This window comes from Acanthopagrus latus, chromosome 1 (assembly GCF_904848185.1).
Source record: "Acanthopagrus latus isolate v.2019 chromosome 1, fAcaLat1.1, whole genome shotgun sequence".
Classification (NCBI taxonomy): domain Eukaryota; kingdom Metazoa; phylum Chordata; class Actinopteri; order Spariformes; family Sparidae; genus Acanthopagrus; species Acanthopagrus latus.
The window spans coordinates 1,858,131-1,875,062 of NC_051039.1; the positions used below are offsets into that span (position 1 = coordinate 1,858,131).

A 16,932-nucleotide genomic window follows, 5' to 3' on the forward strand; every position below is an offset into this window, starting at 1 on the left:
CCTGCGTCTGACGCCACCTCTGCGTCTGACACCTCCTCTGCGTCTGACGCTTTCCCTGCGTCTGCCACCTCTTCTGCGCCTGACGCCTCCTCTGCGTCTGACGCCACCTCTACGTCTGACGCTTTCCCTGCGTCTGACACTTTCCCTGCGTCTGATGCCTCTTCTATGTCTGCTGCCTCTTCTGCGTCTGCCGCCTCCTCTGCGCCTGACGCCTCCTCTGCGTCTGACGCCACCTCTGCGTCTGACGCCTCCTCTGCGTCTGACGCCACTTCTGCGTCTGACGCCTCCTCTACGTCTGCTGCCATCTCTATGCCTGCCACCTTTCTTTCTCCTACTCATTCGTCTGTCTTTCCCCCCTTGTGAGGATGGCGCACCTCTATTTGGAATTATACCATTTCCTTTACCATTCTGAGGACCCCTGGGACCTGCTCCTTTGTAACTGCCAACATTTGTGGAAACGCCTTGTTGAGGTTTTGTGAATGAAGGTTGTGAATTCTCTGAAAAACAATAGCTGGCAACTTGTCCACCACTAGAGCAGCTTGTGCACTGCATAGCCCTTTGTCGGTTGCAACGGAATACATTGCTCAGTCCGATTGATCCCCCAAGTCGCTGGAGGGCTCCCTGTAGATCCTGGTCAGGTATGATAATACCACTACGCGGCTGGAATATGTTGGAAAACATAACAGCGTAGTTATGCCATCTCTGAATTGCTTTAATGCTATTAAGAATGCTCCGTTTATTTGATGGGGAAGCAAGAACATAGAAAAGCAACATCATTTTTATTAAGATTATTGACCTAGGTGTTAATGCTCTGCAGAGTACGGTACTGATTAGCTTTTGGTGGTCAATGATCAAGGTAGCTGTGACCTCACAACAATTCATATAATTATGATAAAATTCTTTAAACAACGTTCTGGTGTTTCTAGTTTATTCAAATATTTAAAAAAAAAAAAAAAAAAGAGAGAAAAACAACACAAAAAAAAATTATGAGATGTACTTTTTTTTTTGCTATAAAAGGAAAACAGAATAAATGCATAGAAAAATCACCTGAAGTACAAACAAGGTCAAAAAGATGTTCCAAACTCTCCAATGTTTAAATCAGGGGTCCCCAAACTTTTTTTAGGTGGGTGTCACATCAACTTTCCTTTCTGTGATGGGGGGGGGCAGGGTCAGCCTATAACAGAAAATGATATGGGCCAAAGTGACAACCAGTATTACTGTGGAGATTATAAGGATCATTTTTTGTAGCTGCCCTTTGCTTGGCCTTGCCACCACCTGTTGGTTTGCAAAAAAGTAATAGAAAGTCTTCACATGTTTATTTAAAGTACCACAGATACTTCTTTTATTTTTTGACCCTAGGGGTTAGGGGTTAACCCTAACCCATCTTTTCATTAATTGTGTATACTAGGAATCGAAGAAAACATCAACACGTATAGAAAAAATATAACTCTTGTAACACTGAATGGAAAAATGCAATACTGCTGTTACATGCCTCTTCCTAAAGTGTCTGTATTTTAATTTAGAATAGTTTTTATATAAATTACACAAAATATGATATGTTTTACCTATTTCGGCCTTAAGCGGTCATATTGGCCACACATCATTTCGCGGGGTTTCACTGTTACATTTTTTGCACAGTTTGCTGCTTTCATTGTCTCTGTTGAGCAGTCTCCAGCTGTGCTTCTTTATGAATTAACTTGTAAGTTAATTAACTTGTAAGTTAATTATTATATACTTGTATTATATAGCCTGGTTGGCACTATGGGCAAACAAAAATAGGAGTCGCCCCCCTTCGTGAAAAAGCAAGTGGAGCTGTTCAACACGAAGGTGCTGAAGTGTGTGTAGACTCTGACTGTCTACCAGGGAAAGCCAAGGAAGAATGTCTGCATCCTGGGCACCATGCACACAGGTTTGGGCACCTTTAGTGAGGCGAAGGCAAAGCCAGAGTCTGTGATGTACTATAACAACACAGCGTGGACGTCTCTGACAAAATACAAAATGACTGCTTACGGTCGTTCTAGTAATGTTGGACTTCAGAATGATTATCAATAGCTCTCTCTTGCGCTGGCTATTTTGGCAACGAAGATGGTGCCCGACACTGCGCCATGTTTGCCAAACTCTATAGGAAAATGCAATTTTAAAAAATAGGCCATGTTTAGAGGGATTGTTTGGGATCATTAAGCGGGCCACTCCAGTTGTTTAGTCAGGCCAGATTCGGCCCAGGGGCCATAGTTTGGGGACCCCTGTTTAGATGTTTGTCTTCAGCAGCCTGAACTTCTCCTGTGAGGTGAAAACATGATACTTTCACACTGTTTCAGCTGAAATGAAACTCTGCGTTGCTGTTTGGAACAGTCCACTGTCAGTGAAACCTGTAATATTTTACAACCTGCCATAAAACAGTGTTGCTGGGAAGGAGGGACAGCTGAACTACAGTCGCTTGATAACACCTGTAATTCAGGTGATCAGTTCATTGTCAGGTTTCAGGCTTGTGGAAATCACAGTGGAGCCGATATGGATTCCGGCAGTTTGGTTCAGCCTGGTCTCCTTCTTATTATCTCCATCTGTGTGTGTGTCATCTCTGGAAATCCTTTATGTGAGTAGAACCAGAATGGATGAAGTTTGGAAATCGAGAAAAAAAATATTAGAGATTTGATTTAAAACTGTTAGAAAAAAATAGGCCAACTGTTTTCTGATGCTCAATTTCATACCATTAGTTTTTTGTGTCCAAAAATCCACGACGTTGACGCAATATTCACCATGACATATAGACATTTGGTGAATGTCTGGTGAGGTTATCTACGGAAGCTCAGTATTCAGGTTATATTAAGTTATGACGTTGTTGGGCCGTGTCATCGTAAATCTACTGTGTCATCGTAAATCTACCTCTAGTCTTTCATGCACTCGATCAAGGAGCAGGTACTCAGGGGCACGACCCAGCCTTTTCACTGTGTACGCTAAACAACGTGCGGTTGTCAGTTTTATTACACTTTATGGTGTTTCAAAGTCCAAAATCAGGTTCTACGTGGATGTAAGAAAGAAAATTAAAGTAAAGAGTCACCAAAGATTATACATTTACAGTGTGATGGCAAATACCTTGATACAAACTACATTATTATTACTTTTACACTGATTATGACCAGAGACATTATAATTCATATATTGTTATTCACTTTGAATGGTCTGTTTGTTTCAGGGCTGTTCAACAAACATGTTTAGAGTATCTGTCTCCAATGGTGGTGAGTCACTTAAAGGGTAACTCAGATGTTACTCATACTTGCATTATGGGTAATGTAGGCACCAGGTTTTGAAATAGAGGACAGACGAGTGGAATAAAAGGTAATATCTCTGGTTCTGTTCTTTTGTTTATGATTGGTTGTTTGTCAAACTGTACATACTGAGTCTAACAGCATTACAGCAGTGTAATGATGTTTTTCAAAACCTGCTGCCTTCATTACCCACAATGCAACTTTGCCACTGAGTGACATCACTGGAGGCAATTTATCAGACTACATGCAGCTTCCTCTGGAGCCACAGAAAGACTTTATAATACTTTCACATATCCAGTCAGACTCCCTCAGACCTGTAAACACACTTTAGTGTGTCAGATTTGACAAGTTACTCTGGAAGCACATTTACCTTGGCAACACACATTTCACCCCGAGCACTGCAAAGTATTATTGTTGGCACTGCAGTGATCCTTTCTGTGTCCCGCAGTCACAAATGGCAACAACACTGGACAAGGAGTTCATTCAAACATGTACTCTATAATATAAATGGATCACCAGTTAATCTTCTGTATTGTTTAACAGACAAGAAATTTGTTTTTTTATCGGCGTGGCTTGAGAGATATCAATATCAGTCCGTCATTAACACCCCTTAACAAATGGTAGGCACATAAAACCAAAACATTATACATGCCCAGATACCAGATGATGTTATGGAGGTTTTATTGTGCAGGTATTTGAGTGAACCTTCATTAATGTGTCTTTTCTGTATTAACTTGTATGTTTTTCTGTTCCCAAAGATACTACAGTCATAGATTGTAGTACTGATAGCTCAAAAGCATTTGGTCCAGTGGATGAAGGATATGAAGGTAAGTTAGATATTACACTAATTTTACATCACATCACTTAATGCCCCTGGGAGGGTCTCCCGAGGCAAACAAGTCCTAGGTTACAGGTCAGACTAAGATCGGTTCAAAAACCCCTAATGATAGAGAGAATATTCAGGACGCTTACGTCGCCCGGATTGGTGTCACCGGGGCCCCACCCTGGAACCAGGCCTGGGGTTGGGGCTCGCAGGCTAGCGCCTGGTGGCCGGATTTTTGCCCACGGGACCTGGCCGGGTGCAGCCCGAAGGAGCGATGTGGGCCCTCCAGTGAGCTCACCACTCGCTGGAGGGTTCAGAAGGGGCAGGTGCGGTGTGATTTGGGTGGCGGTCATGAGCGGGGGCCCGGCGACCCAATCCCCGGACGGTGACTCTGGCCATGGGGACATAGAATGTCGCCTCACTGGGGGGGAAAGAGCCTGAGCTGGTGCGAGAGGTTGAGCGGTACCGGCTAGAGATAATCGGGCTCGCCTCTACACACAGTCTGGGCTCTGGAACCAAACTCCTTGAGAGAGGCTGGACTCTCTTCTATTCTGGAGTTGCCCGCAGTGAGAGGCGGTGAGCTGGTGTGGGCTTGCTTATAGCTCCTCGGCTCAGCTGCCATGTGTTGGAGTTTACCCCAGTGAACGAGAGGGTCATTTTCCTGCACCTTCAGGTCGGGGATAGGTCTCTCACTTTTTTCTCAGCTTATGGGCCGAACAGCAGTGTAGAGTACCCGGCCTTCTTGGAGTCCCTGGGAAGGGTACTGGAGAGTGCTCCAACCGGGGACTCCGTCGTTCTTCTGGGGGACTTCAACGCTCACATGGGCAGCGACAGTGTTACCTGGAGGAGTGTGATTGGGAGGAACGGCCTCCCCGATCTGAACCAGAGTGGTGTTTTGTTACTGGACTTCTGTGGTAGTCACAGTTTGTCCATAACGAACACCATGTTCAAGCATAAGGGTGTCCATATGTGCATGTGGCACCAGGACACCCTAGGCCGGAGGTCAATGACTTTGTGGTTGTGTCACCTGACCTCTGGCTGTATGTCTTGGACACTCAGGTGAAGAGAGGGGCTGAGCTGTCAACTGATCACCACCTAGTGGTGAGTCGGATCCGCTGGCAGGGGAGGAAGCTGGACAGACCTGGCAGACCCAAATGTATTGTGAGGGTCTGCTTGGAACGTCTGGCAGAACCCTCTGTCAGGGAGGTCTTCAACTCCCACCTCCGGGAGAGCTTGGACCTGATCCCGAGGGAGGCTGGGGAACCCGGTGGTGGACTCCGGAAGTAAGGGATGCTATCAAGCTGAAGAAGGAGTCCTATCGAGCCTGGTTGGCCCGGGGGACTCCTGAGGCAGCTGACGGGTACCAGCAGGCCAAGCGAGCAGCAGTATGGGCAGTCGCTGAAGCAAAAACTCGGGTCTGGGAAAAGTTTGGGGAGGCCATGGAGGAGGACTATCGGTCGACCTCAAAGAAATTCTGGCAAACCATCTAGCGCCTCAGGAGGGGGAAGCAGTCCTCCACCAACACTGTTTACAGTGGAGGTGGGGAGCTGTTGACCTCGACTGGGTACATTATCGGGCGGTGGAAGGAATACTTAGAGGATCTCCTCAATCCCACTGATATGTCTTCCATAGACAAAGTAGAGGCTGGGGACTCAGAGGTTGACTCATCCATCACCCAAGCCAAAGTCACTGAGGTAGTCGGGAAGCTCCTCAGTGGCAAAGCACCGGGGGTGGATGAGATCCGCCCTGAGAACCTCAAGTCTCTGGATGTTGAATAGATCTTTGCAGAAGTTTGATCTCGTCTGCTCCTTCTTCCTGCGCTTCTTTTTGTCTTTTCTGCTCTCCTCAGTGTTGCAAGCCTACCCCGGATTTCTGTCTGCAACATGTCAATCCTTCCCTCTCTTCCTCTGTGGCCTTCCTCCATTGCTTTTTCAGCTGCCTCCTGTCTCTAATAAGACACTCTCTCGCTTTCTGCCTCCTGGACTTAGATGGGACTGCTGATTTAGTTCCCTTCTTCTCTACCACTCCAAACAGATCCATAGTTGTAGATCAGATTTCCCGTTCTCTCCAACTGGTTGTGCCTCTGAGTGTCTTTGGCCACCTAATCAATGGCCTTCGCCCCTGGATCTTCTTTTCAGCTGCAGTTTGTAATGTGCTGAGCTCAGGTTGCTCTCCTGTGCCTGGTGAATGCATCATTAATGAGCCACTACAGGATACATTTATCTGCTCAAGGCTCATAAGTATGCAGCATTCATATCAGTGAGATGTATGATGCGGGAAAATCTGTCAGAGTAATTAGTAATTTAGTCCTTTTCACAATGCTCCCATCATGCTGCAGGGGAAGTGGAGGTGGTAACTGGGATCGCAGCAGGAAGTGGTGTGAAGTTGGTGCCATACATCTTTGACAAACACCTGGAGTATCTGGAGCTGAGCTTCACACCCGGAGACACCAGCGCGACTGTTCGCACCAAGAAGCCGCTGGACGCAGACACACTGACAGACGTGAGTTAAGACAACACTGTCTGGTAGATATTAAATTAATGTTCAGATAAATCGCAACTGCAGGTGTCTCCACAGACCTCAAGTGTCCTCTGTTCCTGTCTTACAGAGTGGCGGCACCTTGTTTTACTCCATCATGTGTGATGGTGTAATTAAGGTGAGTGAAATGTAAAAGTCACAGTATTCACTCAGCACTGCAAAACAAAATATCTTAAATCGTGTGTTTGTCTTTGCAGTACAACAACACTCGGAGACTGAAAATCAATGACATCAATGACAACAGCCCGATATTTGAAGAGAAGCTCTACAGTCAGAGTGTCTCTGAGGTGAGTCACTGAAATCTGTTAGAAAGAGACTGTAGACCTCCTGCACAATACACCTGTATCTACTGACAGGAACTGAACAGAAATATAAATGCAACATTTTCATTTTTTTATCCAATTTACTCAAATAATTTCTCTTAAATTTTGTTGACCCTCTGAGGTCGACAGACATGCCGGCACATCCAAATCATGTGACCAGTTTAAGATGACATAACAGCAAGACACAGCCTCAGTGAGTCTCGGTTTCAACCTATGTGTAGGTGCGGCCCTCGAACTATATACCAGTTTGTCTTGATAAGTAAAACCAGACTAATGATAAATAATGTACGCCACGCTTTTTCGCAAATATTGCCATCATGTTTGAGGCGGGAAGAAACGGTAAAACTGCCTTTTCTCACAAAGTGTCCGCAAGCAGGAAGTGTTTTCAAGCAAGAAAAAAACTTAACACCCCTTTCCTACTGGTGGGAAAAGGCACCACATCAACCAATCACAAAATTATATGGTAAACCATGTGATTTGGTTGCTGAGGAACTTGGGGAAGTTGTGGGAGGGACTGCGGCAAAAGAGTGACAACGACAGATACGGTGATAGAGACAGTGTAAGAGATGGCATGTTTTGAGAGTTGAGAGATTTGTGACATTTAGTGTGTTTGGAGTGTATTATTAGTGTGTTATGTAGTGTGTTTGGTGTTTACAGTTTTAATGTGAAATATACTGTAAAATCAAAAATAGTGAAAAAAAAGCCAGTTGTACCCTGGACCTCAGAGGGTTAACCTGTGTTCGTAACAGTCTAAGGCCCAGTCCACACATACAGGGGAATTTCTGAAACAGGTTTCTTTAAGAAAACACATCTCATGGCCAATCACGAACACTAAGTACGCTCTGGTTGGTTGGTTGCTAAGCTACAGAAAATACTATTAATAACGAAGTAAAATCCTGGATGAATGAAACAACCTGTTTTCAAAAGGCCTTGTACGTGTGGACCGGGCCTAAACTGCATGAGGACAAAATGGTGTTCACACTAGATACTGAAGAAAACTAGTGGAGCAGAGGCTTATTTGTAGCAAAGTCCCAGAAGAATTTGCTTGAAAATGTTTGTTTCATTGTTCTTTTGTTTTGTCTCCAATTGGCTGAGCTGATTAACGACCAGTGTTACCAAAGTGTGACCATAACCACCAGTTAGAGAGGATAAACGTTGTAACAGACTCTGTGTTCAGGCTAAGTGTTAACTTGTATGAACAATAAAACATGCGTGTGTGTGTAAATATACATTTGTATCTTCATCAATCATCCTTTTCTTCTTTCAGTCAGAATCTGTGGGATTCGAAGTTGTTCAAGTGAGGGCGACGGACGCCGACAGCACCGCAGCGAACAACGCAATCACATATTCCCTTGTAATAAGATTTACCATTATTTATACAAGCTTAATGAATCTTTCCACTTAACTACTACAACTAGTTACTGAAAGTACCTGAGCTAAAGATTAAATGTCAAGCCTTTTTTTAAACTCTATAAACCAAACCAACAAGAGAAGTGCAGCAGTTTGACATTTACATTAAACACAAGAAAGAACAAGATTTGAACACAGCCTGGAATAATGAAGTAGTGTCATTATGAGTTAAAAGTAAAGAGTAATGTTCAGTATGAAAATGTGATGTTCTTCCATAAGGAACCAGCTTCAGAGGTCTTTGAGGTGACCAGCGCAGGAGCTGTACGCTTGAAGAAACGTTTAAACTACAATTCAGTCCAGAAGTACAACTTCACAGTGAGGGCCAGTGTGAGTAAAAGTATTGATACTGACAGAAATAACAAATACAGAAATGATGTGAATGACATGACTACCTGATTGATCTGCTCTGTCTATGTTGTTCTTCACTACAGGATCCCTTGGATTTTAGTGACACAGCCACTGTGGTGATTAACGTAGAAGACTTTGACAACTTGTATCCGTATTTCAGCCACAGCTTGTACCAGGCTTTTATTCCAGAGAATCAGGTGAGTCTCTTAAACTAAATACTACAAGTGAAGAAGCCTCATGGATGAGAGGAACACGAGAGTCCAGTTTTCTACAATATAACCCCCAGAAATACCCTCAAATTAAAAACTGCAACATTTCTCTTGTAAGTCTTGATATGTCTCAGCTTCCACAACGTCAGAACACTTATATTTAAAGCAACATTATGTAGAAACCCCAACGGTTTCTGGGTGCAACACAAGTATTGTTAACACAAATCCCAGGTCAGTAACAGTTTGTCAGTTTGCTAGCAGCAAGCCTGAGAACCTTATTTCTTCCCAGCAGTCCAAAGCTCCTCTGCTACTGATTTAAACACCATCACATCCTTGATAGTCTGGCTAGCTATGCTGCTAACTGAGCTAACAAGCTAACCGTAGCTACAATCATGGATGCATCAATCGCATAGAGTTAGCAGCAATTAGCAGTTACTCGGGAAAATATGAATTTAAACAGGTGGTCAAATCTTCCATACTGCACATTTTAAGCAAATCAGTCAAAGTTTAGTGTTGTGGTGCATATTGAAGGTTTTTGCTATGTGTGTATTTGCCCATGAAATAGTTTTGTGTTCATGCCATTGTGTTTTCTTTAATAATGACTGTGGAGTGTTAGATGGAAGTGCTGTTTTGGTTTGAGGACAGAATTTGAACATTAACCACTTGTGCATTACACATTTCAGGATGGACCTTTCCCGACCATCGAGCCAGAGGCGATAAAAGCTCAGGACGGAGACACCGGGATCAACGTGGCTCTGATTTATAGCATCAGTGAAGGTAAATACAGCAGGAAGATAAAGCTACAAATTCAGCTCAGACAGGCAAAACACTAATATATGTAAAGAAACGCTCCGTATTTAACCTTGTCTTTGTGTGTTTAGTGTCTCCAGCAGAGTATCAGAGTAACTTCCACATTGACTCCAGCAGTGGAGTTTTGTCTGTGCAGACTCCAATAGACAGAGAAGAGATGAGCAGCAGTGTGATCTCTGTCAGCATCAAGGTAACAACAGTATTAGTTAACAACATCCTAGTATTTGAACAAAAGTGTGAAACAAGTGACATGTGAGGCTCGTAGTGCACGTCAGGCAGAGGCGACTGTATTTGTAGGAAAAGTAAAGCTTATGTGTACGTTTGAAAAGTGAAAATATAAACATAGACATTAAATATTGTTTAACATATTTTCAAATAAAACACAGAAATATTTGATGTAGGCAGTTGATGTTCTTCTCCTCTGTGTCTGGGCCTCCTGTTTGTTCAGAATCAGAATCAGAATCAGAATCAGAAATCCTTTAATGTCCTGCAGACGGGGAAATTTGTTTGTTTGTTTGTTAGTCTCGGGATACTACAAGAACAAGGGCAATAGCAAAATAGACAATATAAAATACACAATATAATTAAAAAGGAAAGAAAATAGAATCAGATTTACGTATATACATATTTACATGATATAGTGCAAGAATGGACAGTCATTTTTTTATGTACAGATTTTAAATATGTATAATAAATATGGGTGATGAAATGAGTTTGTACAGAGTTACTGCACAATGCAGAGTACAGGGTGAGGTCTATATGGAGCAGTGCTGGTTGTACAGTCTGACAGCAGCAGGAAGGAAGGACCTGTGATACCTCTCCTTCACACACTGAGGGTGTATCAGTCTGTTGCTGAAGGAGCTGCCCAGTGCTGAGATAGTGTCCTGAGCTTCCTCCGCAGATACAGTCTGCTCTGACCTTTCTTATATGTCGCTGCAGTGTGATCAGTCCAGTCCAGTTTATTGTTAAGGTGAACTCCCAGGTACTTGTAAGATGTCACCATCTCGATGTCTGTTCCCAGGATGTTCACCTGTGTGCAGGGTTGTTTGTGCCTGCGGAAATCCACCACCAGCTCTTTGGTCTTCCCGGCGTTGAGCTGGAGGTGGTTCCGCTGGCACCAGTCCACAAAGTCCTGAATAAGTTTTCTGTAGGCTTTGTTGTCCTCGTCCCTGATGAGGCCGATGATAGCAGAGTCATCAGAGAACTTCTGTAGATGGCAGTGAGGGGATTGGTGGTAGAAGTCTGCAGTGTACAGGGTGAACAGGAAAGGGGCCAGGACTGTTCCCTGTGGGCCACTGTACTGCAGATTATTGTGTCTGACACGAAGTCCCAAGTACTCACATACTGTGGCCGGTTAGTTAGTGAGGTAATCCATTATCCAGGATGTGAGGTGTTGGTTCACCCCTGCCAGCTCCAGCTTGTCCCCCAGGACTGCAGGCTGTATGGTGTTAAAAGCACTGGAGAAATCAAAGAACATGATCCTCACAGTGGTTCCAGTCTTCTCCAGATGAGACAGTGACCTGTCCAGGAGGAAGATGATGGCGTCATCCACTCCGATGCCAGGTTGATAAGCAAGCTGGCACTGGCAGGTGCCTTAAATGCCTCTGCCTAGGTCATTAGTTAGTTGCTAGCTAGAATGATTATTGGCTCAAAAACAAAAGAATAATTAAAGGGAAAGTTTCAAAAATGAAAATTCAGTCACCATCTCCTGCCTCCATGCTGATGGAAAGTAAAGTGAAGTTTCATAGTCCAAAGTGTTTCTGGAGCTTCACAGTAAAACAACGTTGCGTGTTGTCCCTTTAATGATTATCTGTAATATTCTGTCTGCAGGCGGCTCAGACAGACGACAGCTTGAAGACGGCTAACGCTGTGGTGTCTGTCACCATCGAGGATGTGAATGATAACGCTCCAAAGTTTGACCGGTCCAGCTACTCTGTTTCACTTCTGGAGAATTCTCCTGTTGATGCTGTCGTGTTTAAAGCCGTCGTCACCGACCTGGACCAGGTAGATTTTTACTGAAAACCTCACTTGGATATTGATTAATAATAATTATTCAGTAATCTATTCCATGATCCTCTTTCTCCAGGGAGGATTTGTGGGAACATTGCAGATCCTTCCAGAATCAGCTCCCTTCTCTATCGGTTCTGATGGGACGGTCAGAGTGAAGGACTCCACAGCTCTGGACAGAGAGACGACTACAAGCTTCACTTTTCAGGTGATCCAGATTTCACTTTAAACATAAACCCTGAGCTTTGTAGTTGTTGTAGGACTAGTGCAACAAATACTGCTGCAGGACATTATTATATCTTAGCATATTTACATTTTAAGTTAGACGCTGTTCTTTTGTTGGTTAAAAGGTCGAAGCAGCGGAGACGAATCCACCAAATAATGTTGCAACAGCAGAAGTCAGTGTGACTCTTCTGGATGAGAACGACAACAGTCCTGTTTTCACCAGTGACAAATACGAAGGAAAGGTGTTTGCAAATCAAACTGTGGGAATGTTGCTGGTCCAGGTGAGTGATTAATATTCATCATATTACTTTACCCTCCCCCTCTATCTCAATAATAATCAGGAAACCTTACACCAAGCATGAGTGTGACAAGCGGGGTGGAGTTCCTCAAGGTTCAGTTTGAGGTCCCTTTCTTTTGTCCTTGCAATAAATAAAGGCGGCGATACAGCTACATCCTACATCCATACGCTGATGACTCAGTTCTATAACTACTCCTATTTTTTACACCTCAGCGAACTTAATGAATCACTTCATTATATAACACTTAACATATTTCACTGATTAGTCTTCCAGATGTCTGTTGTGCTAAATGAAATCCTTCCACTGACTCATCCTTTAGTTTAGTGTAATGTTAGTATAGTTTTAGTTGAGTTTTAGGAGAGTCTTTTTTAAAATAGTTTCTGTTTTTCTTGTCAACTTTATCGTGTATGATTTGTATAATTTCACACAAAGGTTGAGGCAGAAGATGTAGACGATGGTGCAAATGGACAGATCACGTATTCAATCGACTTTGGGAACTCTGACGGCTACTTCTCCATCGAGGACAAAACTGGAAAGATCACGCTGGCTAAAGAAATTCCCCTGGTTCAAAACAGGATTTTGGAGTTCCCCCTCTACATAACAGCCACAGATGGTAGGTCTGAACAGTATTTCTAATTGTATTCAGCACAACGAGAAGTAGCACTGAATCACACTTTTTAAGCCATATAAACAATTATGTATCATGTGAGTGGCTCCGAGTGATTATTCAGTCCCTGTAGATAACACAAACACAGGATACTTGGATTAAACTTCTCTCTGTGGGCTCAGTCAGAAGAGACATGTTGGGCACTTCACCTTTGGCACTATTGAATTCTTTGTGGTCATAAAGTAGTTATCACACCCACGTAAATGTCATCTTTCAAACATGCTTTTTAGGTTTCCATTTCCTACCTTGGTGTAATTTAAACTCTGGACCATTAAGAGCCTAGAGCTTTTGTCTTTGTTTTGTACTCTTTGTTACATAAAACACAGGATTAACATCTTGAATAGTCACTGTAGAGCTTTTTTGAGATTTGATTGCAAGGTCGGGTTGTTTGAAATCTTGTTACAGAGTGATGTCTTCAATCTTGTCCATAGATATAAAAGTCTTGAGGTAAGAGAACTCAAAATGCCTCAGTGTGCTTCAAAGGAGGTGGCTGTTACTGTCAAACACTGTTTGGGAAGAGACTATGTGAAGGAGTCCATCAGTGTTTCCATTTGTATGGCTCATCCCGTCGCATCTATGAAGACCAGCTACAAACAGATGGATCTTTGTGAGTGATTGGGATGCAGTCAGATGCAGCCATGAGGAGGCTTTGTATAATCATTTGGAACAGGTACAAATATTTAGATTTTAAATGAGGTTAGATGAGATGTTGAGATAAGATGTTGTACAGTCTGGTTTATTTGAAGCATACGGAGGTCTTGCTGGAGTGTGAAACACCTTGAAAAAATGACCAGCCCTGGACTAAGATTCTGAGACTCATCCTTAACACATTCAGCCACTTCCACAGATGGAAGTTATAAAAAGAGTTATCAGAGACATATAAAAAAGAGATTAAACTTCATTATGATATTTTTTCTCCATCTCTCCTCTAGGTGGCACTACATCCCGCTCTACTGCAGCACAGGTGATCATTCGTGCTCCTGGCGACTCAAAACCTCAGTTTTTACAAAGAGTCTACCATGGCACTGTGGCAGAGGAGCAGGACCCACAAGTTCTGATTCTTAGGGTAAGTTTCTGTCATCAGTCATGTCTACCTAACCCACACCTGTTCATCTGATATCTAAAACTGATTTGTATCTAGATGTGATTGTTGAGAAGGTGGGATAACTCAGGATATTCATCTTTTTGTCTTCAGGTTAACTTCCTGGCGATAGCTGAGGAAAAACCTGTGATTCTTCGAGTTGATACACACTCTGACAAGTTCTCCATCTCCTCCACCGGTGAATTCACCACTAAGGTGAAGCTCGACTATGACGAAGGCCCACACAACTACTCTGTGACCATTTCCATCTCTGACGGCGTCGACAGTGACAGTGCTGTCGTGGAGGTTCAAGTCACTGACGTCAACGACAACAGTCCTGTTTTTGCCCCCAGTTCTGTCACAACATCAGTCCCAGAAGACTCGGAGGTCGGATCTAATGTTACTGTTGTACCAGCTACAGACAAAGACAGCAGCTTCAACAAGGAGATCAGATACTCGCTGAGTGGAGGAGAGGGGAGGTTCGATATTGATCCTGTGTCTGGGATGGTGAGTGTGGCTGCTGCACTTGACAGGGAGACCAAGGCAGAGTACAACCTGCTGGTGGTGGCTGAAGATCAGGGTCGTCCAGCCAGGTCGGCCACAGCCTCCCTGCTGGTCCAAGTGTCCGACATCAACGATAACATCCCCGAGTTCTCAGCGGCTGAGTATCAGGTTGAAGTGTTGGAAACAGAGTCAGTGGGTAAAAGCTTGCTCACCCTATCAGCTGTAGACCCAGATGAAGGAGCAAACGGGAGAGTTTCTTACAGCATTCTCCAGCAGAGTCCCTCATCAGACCCTGCTGTGTTTGAGCTGGACTCTTCCAGTGGGACTCTGCAGCTGGCCCAGCCTCTGGACTACAGTGAGGTGAAGATGTACAGCCTGATGGTTCAGGCCTCTGATGCAGGGACCCCCTCACTGGTCAGGAACGGCTCTGTGGTGGTGAAGGTGAAGGACGTGAACAACAACCCTCCTGTGTTCAGTAAGGAAAAATACGACGTGGCCGTCTTTGAGAACCTGGCCAGCGGTGCGTCCATCCTGACGCTGGAGGTCACTGACAGGGACGAGGTGAGTGCAGGCAGCTGATTAAGAAAATATTCAGTTCTTAGTTCTGTGTGATCACATTCACTGCGTGTAGCTGAGTGAACTGTGGATTAGTCCACAGCATTTTTAGTAATCAAAAACTTCATCGGGTGCCTTTAATCTTCTCCATTGCTCACTGAAGTTTTGTCTCATCTCTGTGCTGCACGATCAGAGGAAATGAGAAGTATGAATGTCATTCTATTAACCCTTTAATGTAGAATACAGCTCAAATGGTTTAATTCTTGCTGGTTATCATCCACAAGCCAAAGCATCCATCACTGCAGCCTTGAATATTGATTTGCATACAATAAAATCCATTAATTTGCTCTTGTATTTTATTTATCTAATAAATTTAAAGACTTGGCCCATTTGTGTCAGATGGAAACACTGATTATATGATTGCTCATGTTGCTCTAACAGTTTGGACCTCGGCACCACTGCGTTATTATCAGTTTCATATAGTGTATAAAACTGTGAGTCATTTCTCAGATCATACTTTGTTGTTTTCCATAAGCTTGTGATATTGATTAATAATAATTATTCAGTAATCTATTCCATGATCCTCTTTCTCCAGGGAGGATTTGTGGGAACATTGCGGATCCTTCCAGAATCAGCTCCCTTCTCTATCGGTTCTGATGGGACGGTCAGAGTGAAGGACTCCACAGCTCTGGACAGAGAGACGACTACAAGCTTCACTTTTCAGGTGATCCAGACTTAAACATAAACATAAACCCTGAGCTTTGTAGTTGTTGCAGGACTATTGCAACAAATACTGCTGCAGGACATTATTATATCTGAGCATGTTTACATTACATTACATTACATTACAAGGTAGATGCTGTTCTTTTGTTGATTAAAAGGTCGAAGCAGTGGAGACGAATCCACCAAATAATGTTGCAACAGCAGAAGTCAATGTGACTCTTCTGGATGAGAACGACAACAGTCCTGTTTTCACCAGTAACAAATATGAGGCAAAGGTGTTTGCAAATCAAACTGTGGGAATGTTGCTGGTCCAGGTGAGCGATTAATATTCATCATATTACTTTACCCTCCCCCACTATCCCAACAATAATCATGAAACCCTACACCAAGCATGAGTGTGACAGGCGGGGTGGAGTTCCTCAAGGTTCGAACTTATCGAATCATTTCATTATTTAACACTAAACATATTTCACTGATTAGTCTTCCAGATGTCTGTTGTGCTAAATGAAATCCTGCCACTGACTCATCCTTTAGTTTAGTGTAATGTTAGTATAGTTTTAGTTGAATTTTAGGAGAGTCTTTTTTAAAATAGTTTCTGTTTTTCTTGTCAACTTTATCATGTATCATTTCTTATAATTTCACACAAAGGTTGAGGCAGAAGATGTAGACGATGGTACAAATGGACAGATCACGTATTCAATCGACTTCGGGAACACTGTCGGCTACTTCTCCATCGAGGACAAAACTGGAATGATCACGCTGGCTAAAGTAATTCCCCTGGATGAAAACGGGATTTTGGAGTTCCCTCTCTACATAACAGCCACAGATGGTAGGTCTGAACAGTATTTCTTATTGTATTCAGTATAACCAGAAGTAGCACTGAATTGAAAGTTACGTATGTAACTACGGTTCTATGAATCCTGGATGACCGCCAGAGGCGGTTCTTCAGCACTGAATGTCTCCATCTTGCGCATGCGCAGGTCGAGTGTTAATACCAACAAAGTCACCCGTGACCCTTGACAATACCAGCTAGCCTATATCTTCCGGTGACATCAGAGGATCTGTTCCTGCAGAATCTTCTCGCAAAACCACAAGGATTCTGAGTGACAGAACACTCTGGCAGTCATCCAGGATTCATAGAACC

The 16,932-nt window shown here is 43.5% G+C and overlaps 1 protein-coding gene across 13 annotated transcripts in view; it reads left to right on the forward strand.

Annotated features, from left to right (window-relative positions):
* LOC119017776 (cadherin-23-like) overlaps positions 1-16,932 on the forward strand; it is a 101,113-nt gene that overhangs the window by 68,178 nt on the left and 16,003 nt on the right. For 10 of the 13 annotated variants that reach the window (XM_037094864.1, XM_037094870.1, XM_037094844.1 and 7 more), the window contains 14 exons: positions 8,218-8,304; positions 8,580-8,687; positions 8,792-8,905; positions 9,601-9,694; positions 9,799-9,917; positions 11,558-11,731; positions 11,814-11,942; positions 12,085-12,240; positions 12,691-12,871; positions 13,858-13,991; positions 14,121-15,071; positions 15,661-15,789; positions 15,947-16,102; positions 16,437-16,617. The exons of 1 other annotated variant lie outside the window; for it this stretch is intronic. In XM_037094864.1, coding sequence (XP_036950759.1) covers positions 8,218-8,304; positions 8,580-8,687; positions 8,792-8,905; positions 9,601-9,694; positions 9,799-9,917; positions 11,558-11,731; positions 11,814-11,942; positions 12,085-12,240; positions 12,691-12,871; positions 13,858-13,991; positions 14,121-15,071; positions 15,661-15,789; positions 15,947-16,102; positions 16,437-16,617 — 2,713 coding nt within the window. Of the gene's footprint in view, positions 1-2,496; positions 2,594-4,024; positions 4,094-6,427; positions 6,592-6,697; positions 6,746-6,824; positions 6,915-8,217; positions 8,305-8,579; positions 8,688-8,791; positions 8,906-9,600; positions 9,695-9,798; positions 9,918-11,557; positions 11,732-11,813; positions 11,943-12,084; positions 12,241-12,690; positions 12,872-13,857; positions 13,992-14,120; positions 15,072-15,660; positions 15,790-15,946; positions 16,103-16,436; positions 16,618-16,932 lie in introns of those variants that run through there. 2 more of the 13 variants (XM_037094889.1, XM_037094836.1) reach the window with 2 other exon arrangements.